Source organism: Chiloscyllium plagiosum, unplaced genomic scaffold, assembly GCF_037043375.1.
Source record: "Chiloscyllium plagiosum isolate Xiang-an unplaced genomic scaffold, Cpla_swu_hap1 HiC_scaffold_1, whole genome shotgun sequence".
Taxonomy (NCBI): Eukaryota; Metazoa; Chordata; class Chondrichthyes; order Orectolobiformes; family Hemiscylliidae; genus Chiloscyllium; species Chiloscyllium plagiosum.
Genome location: NW_028270139.1, coordinates 156,471,570 through 156,484,876, shown reverse-complemented (window position 1 = coordinate 156,484,876; position 13,307 = coordinate 156,471,570). Strand labels below are relative to the sequence as shown.

At 43.1% G+C, this 13,307-nt stretch overlaps 1 protein-coding gene across 7 annotated transcripts in view; it reads right to left on the bottom strand.

Annotated features, from left to right (window-relative positions):
• Positions 1-13,307, bottom strand: part of LOC122551859 (transcription factor COE3-like) — a 474,992-nt gene that overhangs the window by 114,916 nt on the left and 346,769 nt on the right. For all 7 annotated transcript variants that reach the window (XM_087991763.1, XM_087991769.1, XM_087991775.1 and 4 more), the window contains exon 10: positions 12,707-12,833. In XM_087991763.1, the coding sequence (XP_087847889.1) occupies positions 12,707-12,833 (127 nt within the window). The remainder of the gene's footprint in view (positions 1-12,706; positions 12,834-13,307) is intronic.

Genomic DNA, 13,307 nt, shown 5'->3' with positions numbered 1-13,307 from the left:
TAGGTTTCTTTGCTCCTGTACTCAAAGCCTATTGTGATAAAACATTCTGTTTATCTTCCAAATTGCTTTTTGTACCTGCCTGCAAGCTTTCAATGACTTATGAGCAAGGACACCTCGGTCTTGATGGATACCGACAGTCTCAATCTCTCAGCATTTAAGTAATACAGTACTCTGTACCTCTGTTCTTCCTCACAAATTTATTTAGTTAACATATTATTTACATTGTTTTTATTCATACATGGGATGTGGGAGTGGCTGGCTAGGCCAGCATTTATTGCCCGTCCCTAGTTGCCCTTGAGAAGGTGGTGATGAGCTGCCTTCTTGAACTGCTGCTGTCCAAGTGCTGTGGGTTGACCCACAATGCCCTTAGGGAGGGAATTCCAGGAATTTGACCCAGTGACAGTGAAGGAGTGGTGATATATTTCCAAGTCAGGATAGTGAATGGCTTGGAGGGGAACTTGCAGGTGGTGGTGTTCTATATATCTGCTGCCCTTGTACGTCTAGATGGAAGTGGCCGTGGGTTTGAAAGGTGCTATCTTATGATCTTTGGTGAATTTCTGTAGTGCATCTTGTAGATAGTACACATTGCTCTCACCAAGCGCCGGTGGTGGGCAGAGTGGATGCTTATGGATGTGCCAATCAAGCCGGCTGCTTTGTCCTGGATGGTGTCAAATCTCTTGAATGTTGTTAGAGGGTATCATCTGAAAAATCTTGAAATGTTGCAATTGACTCCACATCCAAATCATTGATATAGTTTATGAACAGCAGTGATCCTTGCTTGTTAACCAACCATCAATCCATGCTAATCCATTACCATTGAGCCAATGTGTATTAACTTTGTTTGCTAACTTCCTATGTGGAATTTTACTGAATGTTTTCTGAACTCCTAAGTACACTATATTGGCTGATTCTCCCTTATCGACACACTCTGTAGAGAATATAAGCTAATCTAACAACATCCTCAAAAAAAATTCTCCAAGTTTGTCAAACATGATTTCCCTTCATAAATCCACATTGATTCTGTCCATTCTGACAGTCAATATCCAGTAATCACTTCCTTTATTGTAGAATCTAATATTTTCCTTCCAACTGATGCCAGGCTAACAAGTCTGAAATTCCCAATTTTCTTTCTGAAACAGTGGAGCTACATTTGAAGCCTTTCAATTTGCAGGCACCACTACAGAACAAGTAGCATTTGAAAAATGACAACTGATGCATCAAAAATCTCTTTTAATACTCCAGGGCGAAGGTAATCGGGTACCAGGAATTCATCAACTTTCAGTCCCATTAATTTCACCAATTCTACCTTTTTTTTACTGATACTAATGTCTTTCAGTTGAACACTCTCACTTGGATCATAATTGTTTCATGGGGCACATCTCTTGTTTTCCTCTGTGTTGACAGATATAATATACTTACTTAGCTTCCCTGCCATAGCCCAATCTCCTATTACAAATTTTCCTGTCTTTGCTTGTAATAGCCTCACGTTTGTCTATGCTAATCTTTTCCATTTTACAAACCTGTAGAAGCTTTTATAATCTGCTTTTACTTTTCTCCTTCCATATTATATACTCTCTTCCATTAGCAACTTTGATGTACTCCTTTGGTGCATAAAAAAAACTTTCCAATTCTCAGGCTTTCAATTTTTAGTTTTGCAACTTTATGAGCATCTTCCTTTGATCTAATACTATCTTTCACTTTCTTGTTACTCATGTCTCCTTCAGTCTTCCTATTGTGTATTTTTGCCTTAAGGGAATGCATGTTATTTTAAAAAGCAAGCATTACTTCTTTGAATACTAGCCAGGACCTGTCTACCATCAATCCTGTTAATGTACTTTTCCAATCCACCACAGCCAACTTCTTCCTCATACATTCATAATTCCCTTATTCAGAAATAAGACCCGAGTTTCAGAGTGAACTATATCTTTTTCAAACTTTCTGAAAAACTCCTATCCTTGCGTGGTTACTATTCTCTCAGGGTTCTTTCATAATAAGATCATTAATTGTCCTTTTCTCATTGCATATTGCCAGGTCTACAAAAGCCCTTGTGCGGTAGTTGAGCTCCTCAACAATTTGCTCCAGAAAACTATCCCAAACACATTCCAGGAATTAATTGTTCATGGAATTGGTGCCTGTTAGTTTTACCCAATCTCTATGTGGATTGAAGTCACCCATGAATACTGCATTTCCCTTGCTGTATGTCTCTTTGCTTTCCTGATGTATACTGTGCTCTAGATTACCGTGACTGATTGGTGGTCAATAAAGCAATGTCGCTCCTTGTTGTTTTTAACTGTCACTGACACTAGACCTATCCCTCATTATCAGCATTACCCCATCTCTTTTTGACCCTTATGCTAAACTTCTATATATCTCATATACTCTTAAATATTCTTTACCCAATCTTAGTCATCTTGCAGCCATGTTTTCATTCGAGGAATTAAATCATATGCTTTTACTTCTCCTTGCACTGTCTTGTGAAATCATTCAGATAGAGGGCTTCTGACTTTTAAACAGTACACTGTAATTTGACTCGGCGAAAGTGAGGTCTGCAGATGCTGGAGATTAGAGTCAAGATTAGAGTGGTGCTGGAAAAGCACAGCAGGTCAGGCAGCATCCGAGGAGCAGGAAAATCGATGTTGCCCGAAATGTCGATTTTCCTGCTCCACGGATGCTGCCTGACCTGCTGTGCTTTTCCAGCACCACTCCAATCTTCACTGAGTCATTCTAGGATTTGTTCCTGCTGCTCTCCATTTACATTTACAGCTTTTATACTTCCCATAATCAGTTCTGCTGTTAGTCCTTCTTAGGGTCCCATCCCTTGATGAGCAAGTTTAAACCCTCTCCAAAAGCACTAGCAAATCTACCTGCAATGCTAGGACTCCCAGTCCTGCTAAGACGTAACACTCCTCCTTTTACAGGTCTCACCCACCCCAGAACTCATTCAAAGACCAAGAAATCCTAGACAGCATTTTTTTCCACCCACGTATTCTCTTCCTTGATCTTCCTATTTCTACACTCACCATGATACTTGACAGCAACTTTGAGGTCATTGGTTAAAGAACCTTGTTTCAGTCTCTTGTCGAGGTCCCTAAATTCTACTTTCAGGACCTCATCCTACTTTTTATCGATATCCTTGTGCCAATGTTAAAAATCACACAACACCAGGTTATAGTCCAACAGGTTTAATTGAAAGCATGAGCTTTCAGAGCGCCGCTCCTTCATCACACAACCACCTGAACCATCACCCTCACCTCAATCACGAATGGAAAACTGGTGAGTGAGTGAGATAGATGCAAGTGATTTCCGTATTCTTTGCTTGATCATTCTAGACTACAGTCATTCATTCCTTCTCCGCCCATTTGACATTAATCTACTTTGATAATCGTGGGCTCCATGTAGTTCTGAGTTTGCCAAATACATCATGGTGACTTCTGTTAAAAAGCCCTGAGCTTCCATGTTGTCTGTCACTTTAACCCACCACCCTGTTCCCTGGCCAATTTCTCTGTCTCAGGCTTGTTGCAGTGCTCCAGTGAAACTCAGGACAAGCTGCAAGAACAGCATCTCATTTTCCACTTTGGAACTCTACAGCCTCTGGACTCAATATCGAGTTCAACAATTTTAGGAGTTGAGGCACCTTCTCCAATGTCTTTATCTCAACTCCCAAACACCAGGCCTTGTTGTCACATGGTTTGCTATTACACACTACCTATTGTCAGACACTAATCATTCCCATTAGCAGCTATTCAATCTCCTAGGCTGACTATTTATCCAGTCATAGAATCATAGAACCCCTACAGTGTGGAAACAGGCCCTTTGGCCCAATCAGTTCATGCTGACCCTCCAAAGAGTATCCCACCCAAACCCATTCCCCTACATTTACCCCTAACCTATACAACCCTGAACACTATGGGCAATTTAGCATGGCCAATCCAGCTAACCTGCATGTCTTTGGATCATGGGAAGAATGCTAATATTGCATTTACATTCTTAACTACCAACTGAAGTTGCATAAGAGAATCCTGAACTAAGACACCCAAGTCCCTTTGTGCTTTAGATTACTGAAGCCTTTCCCTATTTTGAAATTAGTATATGACCATAAGACATAGGGACAGAAATTAGTCCATTCAGCCCATTGAGTCTACTCTGTCATTCAATCATGATTGATAAGTTTCTCAAGCCCATTCTCCTGCTTTCTCCCTGTCACTCTTGATCCCCTTGATACTCAAGAACCTATCGATCTCAGTCTTCAATGTACACAATGACCTGGCCTCCACAGCCTTCCGTGGCAGTGAATTCCATAGATTCACCACTGTCTGGCTGAAGAAGTTTCCTCTTATCTCTTTTCTGAAAGGTCTTCCCTTTACTCTAAGGCTGTGCGCTCGGATCCAAGTCTCTCCTACCAATGGTAACACCTTCCCAACATCCATTCTGTCCTGGCCATTCAGTATTCTTTATGTTTCAATTAGATCCCTCCTCATTCTCCTAAACTCCACTGTGTTTAAACCCAGAGTCCTCAAACATTCCCATATGTTACGCTTTTCATTCCGGGACCATTCTTGTGAACCTTCTCTGAACACACTCCAGGGCCAGTACATCCTTCCTAAGATATGGGGCCCATAACAGCATATAATACTCCAAATGTGGTCTGACTAGAGCCTTATAGAGCCTCAGAAGTACATCAGTGCTTTCATATTCAAGTCCTCTCAAAATAAATGCCTTACTTGGTATAGACACAACCTGCAAGTTTACATTGAGAGAATCCTGGACTAGAACTCCCAAGTCTCTATGCACTTCAGATTTCTGAATTTTCTCCCCATTTGTAAATAGTCCATGCTTCTATTCTCACACTTTCCCAGGTTGTACTCCATCTACCACTTCTTTGCCCACTCTCCTAACTTGTCCAAATCCTTCTGCAGCCTCCCCATCTCCTCAATGCTACCTGTCCCTCTCCCTATCTTTGTATCATCTGCAAACGTAACCAGAATGCCCTCAGTTCCTTCATCTAGATCGTTAATATATAAAGTTGTGGAGCCTTGCAGAACACCACTTGTCACTGGCTGCCACCCTGAGAATGACCCTTTTATCCCCACTCTCTGTTTTCTGCAGTCAGCCAAGCCTCTATCATTGCCAGCGCCTTGCCTTTGACACCATCGGACCTTATCTTACTCAGTAGCTACAGTTCTCCCTACCAAAGTCCATAATGTCATATTTCCCACATTGTATTCCATTTGCTACTTCTTTGCCCATTCTCCTAGCATGACCAAGCCCTTCAGCAGTCCCTCTCCTTCCTCAACACTATCTGTCCCTCCATCTATCTTTGTGTCACCTGCAAACTTTGCAACAATGTCCTCTGCTCCTTTGACCAGATCATTACTGTACAACATGAATAGCTGTGGTCCCAACAGTGACCACTGCAGTACTCTACTAGTCACTGGCTGTTAACGTGAAAAAGACCCCTTTATTCCTACTCTCTAACTTCTGCCAGTCAGCCAATCCCCTACCCATGCCAGTACCCTATCCCTAACATCATGAGCTCTTACTTAGCAGCCTCCCGTATAGTGCCTTGTCAAAGGCCTTCTGGAAATCCAAATAGATCTCATCTGGAGTGGCATGGTGGTTCAGTGGCTCAGTGGTTAGCACTGCTGCTGCACAGCACCAGGGACCTGGACTCAATTCCAGCCTTGGGTGATTGTCTGTGTGGAGTTTGCACATTCTAAAATCTAACCAATGACTGAGGTCAGGCAAACTGGCCTGTAGATTCCTGTCTTCTGCCTCTCTCCTAATTTTCCCAGGCCACCTGCACTCTCAAACCCCCCCCATGAATATTATAATGGTGCATTCCTTATGTGTCTTTTCTATCTCCTGACTACCGCTAGGAGGCCTGTACATAACTCGCATCAGGGTGTTTATTCTTTTGCGGTTTCTCAACTCTACCCACAAAGATTCTATGCCTCCTGACTCTGTCACTTGTTGCTGTTGATTTGATTTCATATCTTATTAGCAAGGCAACCCTCTGCCTGTCTCTCTGTCCTTTCGAGAGGACATGTATTCTTGGACATTTCGTTTCCAGCTCTGAATCTCTTGCAACCATGTCTCTGGGACACCCACAACATCACACCCACCAATTTCAATCTACACGGAGAGCTCATTAACCTTGTTCTGTACACTGCGTGCATTTAAGAGCAACACCCTCAGTCTTGAACTGATGCCTCCCCCTTCTCATAATTGTCCCTTTATTAGTGAGACAATCTACAATGAGCAAATCTTGAAGCACAGCGACAAATGCTGAAGAGATCATAAATTGTGATCTCAGCTACACATGAGAGTATAGCATGGACAAGCCAAGATAGTTACATACCGGCCTGTTTTACCTCTAAAGCTCATGGTCAGGGTGGCAAGGTGGCTCAGTGGTTAGCACTGCTACCTCACAGCATCAGGGACCCGGGTTCTATTCCAGCCTCGGGTGACTGTCTGTGTGGAGTTTGCACATTCTCCCCGTGTCTGCGTGGGTTTCCACCTGGTGCTCTGATTTCCTCCCACAATCCAAAGATATGCAGGTCAGGTGAATTGGTTGTGCTAAATTGCCCGTTGTGTTAGTCCGGAGCGAATATGGGTGGGGGAATGGGTCTGGGTGGGTTACTCTTCGGAGGGTCCGTGTGCACTCGCTGGGCCGAAGGGCCTGTTTCCATACTGTAGGAAATCTAATCAGGAAGACTGCTCATGTGAGTGTTTGAAGTTGCTCACTTTGGGATGTATATTCCCTGACTCCACAGAGCATTCTCAGAGGGAGTTAGGGCCTCAAAACTAGGTTCTGTTATTTGCACATCATTTAATCTAAATGGAAGATATTGTAATGGAGATTGATATTATAAACATCACTCAACATGAATCAAAAGCACATTTTTTGTCACTGGACCAATCATGCTTTATTGCAACAGGAACAATTAAGACATGATAGACCCTAAACATAGAGACCTGAAATAGTCACAGTTTATTAGGATATTACAAATACCTTGTAAATCTGTTAAGGCCTCAGTTGGTATATTGGGTTGAAATGAACCACAATTTAAGGAGGATGTCAAGGCCTTGGAGATGGTGCAGAGGAGAGTTACTTGAATACTAGGCGGGACTTCAGTTACATTGAGAGAGTGAAGGAGGTTAGAGAAGGATTTGAACAGATTCAATAAAGGCATTTAACATTCCAAAGGGTTCCAGCACAGTAAATACAGGGGAGCAATTTTACACTATTCCAATTAAATGTCAGGCAAATGGAAAATCGCTCATACATCTACATGTGCATGGAATAGTGGTGATGGTCGCTGCTGCAGCTGGTGGTGCTGGCAGTGATGTCGGTTTGCTCAGTTGGTTGGATAGCTGGTGTGTGATTGAGTGATGCCAGCTCCTGCAGGTCTGAGTCCTGTTCTGGCTGAGTTCACCATGAAGAGCCCCTCAAAATTGCCCCTCTCATAGAGTCACACAGCACGGAAACAGACCCTTCAGTCCAACTTATCGATGCTCACCAGGTTTCCTAAACTGAACTCATCCCCGTTTGCCTACATTTATGCCTCTACACTTTTCTGATTCATGTACCTGTCTAAATATCTTTTAAATGTTGCGACTGTATCTGGATCTACCACTTCCTCTGGCAGCTCGTTCTACGTACAAACCACCCTCTGTTTGAAAGGTTCACTTCTCAAGTCCCTTTTAAATCTTTCGCCTCTCACCTTAGAAATATATTCTCCATCACCCATTGTCTTTCCTTCATGAGAGTGCAGCCTATGGATGTCCCTCTGGTATTACAGCAACTTTCATTTCATTTCATCAGCGTGAAATTTATGACTAGCATGCCAATCCCACTGCTGACATATCTCGTCTTGGTTCACAGTACCAGACTATAGGTAGGCCATTTAGGACTGAGATGAGGAGACATCTCTTCACCCAGAGAGTGGCGAGTTTGTTGAGCTCTCTGCCGCAGGAAGTGGTTAACGCTAGAACTTTGAATGTTTTGAAGAAGGAGTTAGATAAGGATGATCAGTCTAAAGAGTATGGGGAGAAACAGGAACAGGGTGCTGAGATGAGAAACAGGCCCTTCGGCCCAACAAGTCCACAATGATCCTCTGAAAAGTAACCCACCCAGACCCATTTCCCTACCCTGTATTTACCCCTGACTAATGCACCTAGCCTACACATTCCCGAACACCATGAGCAATTTAGCATGGCCAATTCACCCGACCTGCACATCTTTGGATTGTGGGAGGAAACCAGAGCAGCCAGTGGAAATCCACACAGACACGCAGGGAATGTGCAAACTCCACATAGACTCTTGCCCAAGGTTGGAATCAAACCTGGGTCCCTGGCGCTGTGAGGCAGCAGTGCTAACCACTGAGCCACTGTGCTGCCCCTTAGTCGGGCAATCTGCCATGCTCATTTTGCAGCTGGCCCCAAGGGCTGAATGGCCTGATTCTGCTGCTGTTTTCTATGTTTTTATGTAGTTGGACAATGAAAATATAAAATTGGCTCATTAAGCATGACATCAGTAAGGGCCAACACTAGAACACATTGTGGCCATGCAGATGCTCCTGGTTTCCTATTGCTCGTTCCATTGTTAACAAGACCATAAGATATAGGAGCCAAATTAGGCCATTTGGCCCATTAAATCTGCTCCACTATTCGATCATGGCATATTTGTTCCTTAACCCCATTTCCCGACCTTCTCCCCATAACCCATGATCCTATTTATTGTACTTCATAGTGCCTCACCATTGGCAGCTTTGCCTATAGCTGCCTTGGCTCGAAACCCTAGGAAATCCCTCCATAACCCCGCCACCTCGCTCTTACATTAAGTAAGCTCTTGACCAGGTTTCTGGCCACCTGTTCCATTAACTCCTTTCGTAACCAATTCAAAAATCTTTTATGACTGGGTCTTGAATCCAGTTCTGGTCAGCCAGTTATAGGACTGATTATATAAACCTGGAGAGGGTTCAGAAGAGATTTACCAGAATGTTGCTGGATGTGGAAGGTCCGAGTTATAAAGAGAGGTTGACAGGCTGGGACCTTTCAGGAATGTGTAAGGTTGAGAGGTGAACTGATAGGCGTTTATAAAATAATGAGAGGTATAGATAGAGTTAAAGGTAGTTGTCTTTTTTCCTAGGATGGGGGATTTCAAGACTAAGAGGCATATTTTTAAGGTGAGAGGAGATAGATTTAAAAAAGACATGGGGCAATTTCTTTTACACAGGGGGTGGTTTGCATGTGGAATGAACACACAGAGATGGATGCAAGCACAATTACGTTTAAAAGACATCTCGATAAGTACATGAATAAGAAAAGATTAGAGGGATATGGGCCAGTTTGGGGCTTATGTCTGTTTCTGTCCATATGAGTCTAAGAGTTGCCACTGTTGCCTTGCATCACTTACGGTCATTGGACACCAGAAATGAGAACAATTTCTCATTCATAATACAGTAAAACCATTCAAATACTCCATCAAGCAAGTCTTTATCCTTCAGCAGGTGAATAAACTGATTGATCCCCAAAATAATGTTGACCAAAGAGTCCGCGGCCTCTGAATGAGTTAACACAGCTCTCTTCACAGTAACATAGTCTGGCCTAGTGTTTATGGATTCATCAATATTCCATGATGTGTTGATCCCTTTTATTCCCAATTTGCTGTTGGTAGATTTCTTTTTTTTGTAATTCCAAGTCTGTTGAATAATACATTTAATAAGCAAATCTATTTTTCGAACTATCGGCTCCCAGACACCTGAGCAACAGATTATCCAGTGATACTCCGTGAGAGTGTTGTCAGCCTGACAAAAGCATATCATTTTGATGAATCTAATGGTTAGAAAGGAGTTTTCAATGTGCCCTAAGCAATGGGGCTTATTATTACAACCTAAAGGTCACCATCAAATAGTCTGTCATAACAGAAAACAAAATAATAACAATCTGGTGGCGAAGGCAATCTATAATGACAGCAGCAGTGTTCCCAAACCATTATGTAAACGCTGATAAGTGCAATTGTAAGCCATTACGGTCAACAAAAAGTCATGACACAGCCTCTAGATCACACAATCCCTACAGTATGGAAGCAGGCCATTCTGCCCATTGTGTCCACACCAACTCTTCGAAAAGCATCCTACCCAGACTCACCCTATTCTTGTAACCCTACGTTTCCCATGCCTAACCCACCTAGCCTGCACATTTCTGGACACTATGTTCAATTTAGCCATGGTCAATCTACCTAAACTGCACACCTTTGGACTGGGAGAGGAAACCGGAGCACCCGGAAAATGTGAAAACTCCACAAAGACAGTCGCCCGAGGGTGAAATCAAATCCAGATCCCTGGCGCTATGAGGCAGCAGCGTTAACCACTGAGTCACTGTGTCTAGATTTTTTTAAAGCATAATATTGTTAATTAAATAGAAGCACTGAATAAATACATTCCTTGACAAATTATTTTCCTTAACTACTTCTAAGAATCAGTCACTATGCAAGCTCCTCAGTTTCACTCTCTGTGTTAAGCTGTGCTATTCCCAGTCTGCACACTCTATCCTGTATCACCACCTCTCCAGGGAGACTCCTCACTTCATTGATTTGTTGGTTTACAATGTCTCTGCTGGTGAAGCAGTTAACCAAACAACTCTATAGAGTGTGTTGAACTAATCTTAAATCCAAACATAAATAGAATCTTGTCAAAACCAACTAAATATTTTCCATCTCGCTCCCTCAAATCATTCAACACCTATATTCCCCTTATTTCCTTCCCCAACTCTGAACCCAAAACCTAATTTCTCCCTGAAAGCACTGAAGATGGCAATGGAGTGATTGTAAGGAGGTTGGTCACCTGAACCTCATAGAATATGAGTTCCCTGATTGGGGCTGATAATCTGGTCCAATCAGGGGCTGACATAAAAGGATGAATGTCAGGGATGTTGATGCTCTGAATGCCTGACTCAGTGAAAGGCAATTAAAAAAGATGCATTTGTAAAGAAAGAGTGAATGGTGATGAGATGCTGGCCTCTAAGTATTCAGTATTCTTGCATAATTATTATTTCATTATGACTATTCTCTGACTGACAGCATTTTTGGCAGACAATTCCTAATCATGCTGAGATGTTAGAGGTCGTCCTGCTGACTGACATGACAGAGAGACACAAAAGTCCACGTCAAAGGGATATTTAAGAACGTTATGTGGATAGGAGACTGAATGGAGGTGCTCAAAATTACGAGGGGGTTTTGATTTAAGAACTAAGAGGGAACTGTTTCTATTGACTGGTGACTTCCTAACCAGTGGGTACGGTTTTATGACAATTGTCAAAAGCACTGGATGGAGAGATGAGCAATTTAATCTTTCCATGAAATGAGTTGTTAACACTCCAAAATGAACTGTTTGAAAGGGTATTGGGAACTGAAACTTCAAAAAAGAGTTGGGTAAACATTTGAAAAAAATAATTTTGGACTCCTGGGGGAAATAACAAGATAAAAGGGACTCAACAGATAGCTCTTTGAAAGAGGGCCAAGAGGCTGAGTGTCCTCCTCCCATGCAGTTATAAGGATGTGCCTTGTCATAGTGCTCCCCCAGGAACCTGTAAGTGTCAGGCAGAGGAGAGAAATGCTGAGCATCTCCAGCATTTTTATTTCAGATTTGAGGTATGGAGAGAAAATAGGAACGGAGTACGGAAATTGCACGATCAGCCATGATCATATGAAATGGTGGTGCAGGCTTACAGAGTCATAGAGATGTACAGCATGGAAACTGACCCTTCGGTCCAACCCGTCCACGCCGACCAGATATCCCAACCCAACCTAGTCCCACCTGCCAGCACCCAGCCCATATCCCTCCAAACTCTTCCTATTCATATACCCATCCAAATGCCTCTAAAATGTTGCAATTGTACCAGCCTCCACCACTTCCTCTGGCAGCTCATTCCACACATGTACCACCCTCTGTGTGAAAATGTTGCCCCTTAGGTCTCTTTTATATCTTTCCCCTCTCACCCTAAACCTATGCCCTCTAGTTCTGAATTCCCCCACCCCAGGGAAAAAAACCTTGTCTATTTACCCTATCCAAGTCCTTCTTAATTTTATTAACTTCTATTAGGTCACCCCTCAGCCTCCGAAGCACCAGGGGAAACAACCCCAGCTTATTCAGCCTCTCCCTATCGCTCAAACCCTCCAACCCTGACAACATCCTTGTAAATTTTTTCTGAACCCTTTCAAGTTTCACAACATCTTTCCGATAGGAAAGAGACCAGAATTGCATACAATATTCCAACAGTGAGATAAAAACAATGACTGCAGATGCTGGAAACCAGATTCTGGATTAGTGGTGCTGGAAGAGCACAGCAGTTCAGGCAGCATCCAAGGAGCTTTGAAATCGACGTTGGCTTTTGCCCGAAACGTCGATTTCGAAGCTCCTTGGATGCTGCCTGAACTGCTGTGCTCTTCCAGCACCACTAATCCATATTCCAACAGTGGCCTAACCAATGTCCTGCACAGCTGCAAAATGGCCTCCCAACTCCTGCACTCAATACTCTGACCAATAAAGGATTGAAGGGCCGAATGGCTTATTCCTGCGCCTATGTTCTATTTTTCCATCTCCAGCAGCTGCAATATTTTGCTTTTATTGGGGTATATTCCCAGCATGGGGTGTATAGTTGTAATCCCCTCCCGCTCCCCCCACCCCCCCACATCATCACTGACCTGTGTAGACAAACCTCCCTGGTGCTCCTTTACAGAACTGCTTCGATTTGTAGGACAGCGTAACTTCCACCACTCCTGGGATGTGCCGTGGGGGGGTCTGCACTCGGATGGCATGAGGCGTGATCAGCTGGCCCGGAAACAGAGAGAAAAATAAATCCAAGATTCACGACAAACCTTCCAACGGACTCAAGAAAGCACGAGGTGAGTTTATTGTGTTCTCAATGGACAGACTGCCGAGCAGAAAATTAAGGGGAGATTTTTGAAACCGTAAGGGTTCTTGGTAAGAGTGTACCAGGAGAAAATATTCTCAGGAGTGCTCTAGAAACCATTAAGAGTGTTCTCCTGACATTTGCACCAACATTCACCTTGTTACCAATAAAATCATCCAACTATCTATTCAGTTCCTGTTTGTGAAGCCTTGATGTGTGCAATTTAATGGCTTGATCTGACTGCAGAGGATTTCACTTCAGTTTTCCAAACTTTTATACTCTCGCTGTTTCTGTTTACTTCCAAATTATTAAGTATTCAAAGGAGAAACAGAATCTCCCTCTCTCTCTGCCAAGAGTGGGTGGCACGGTGGCAGTGGGCAGCACGGTGGCAC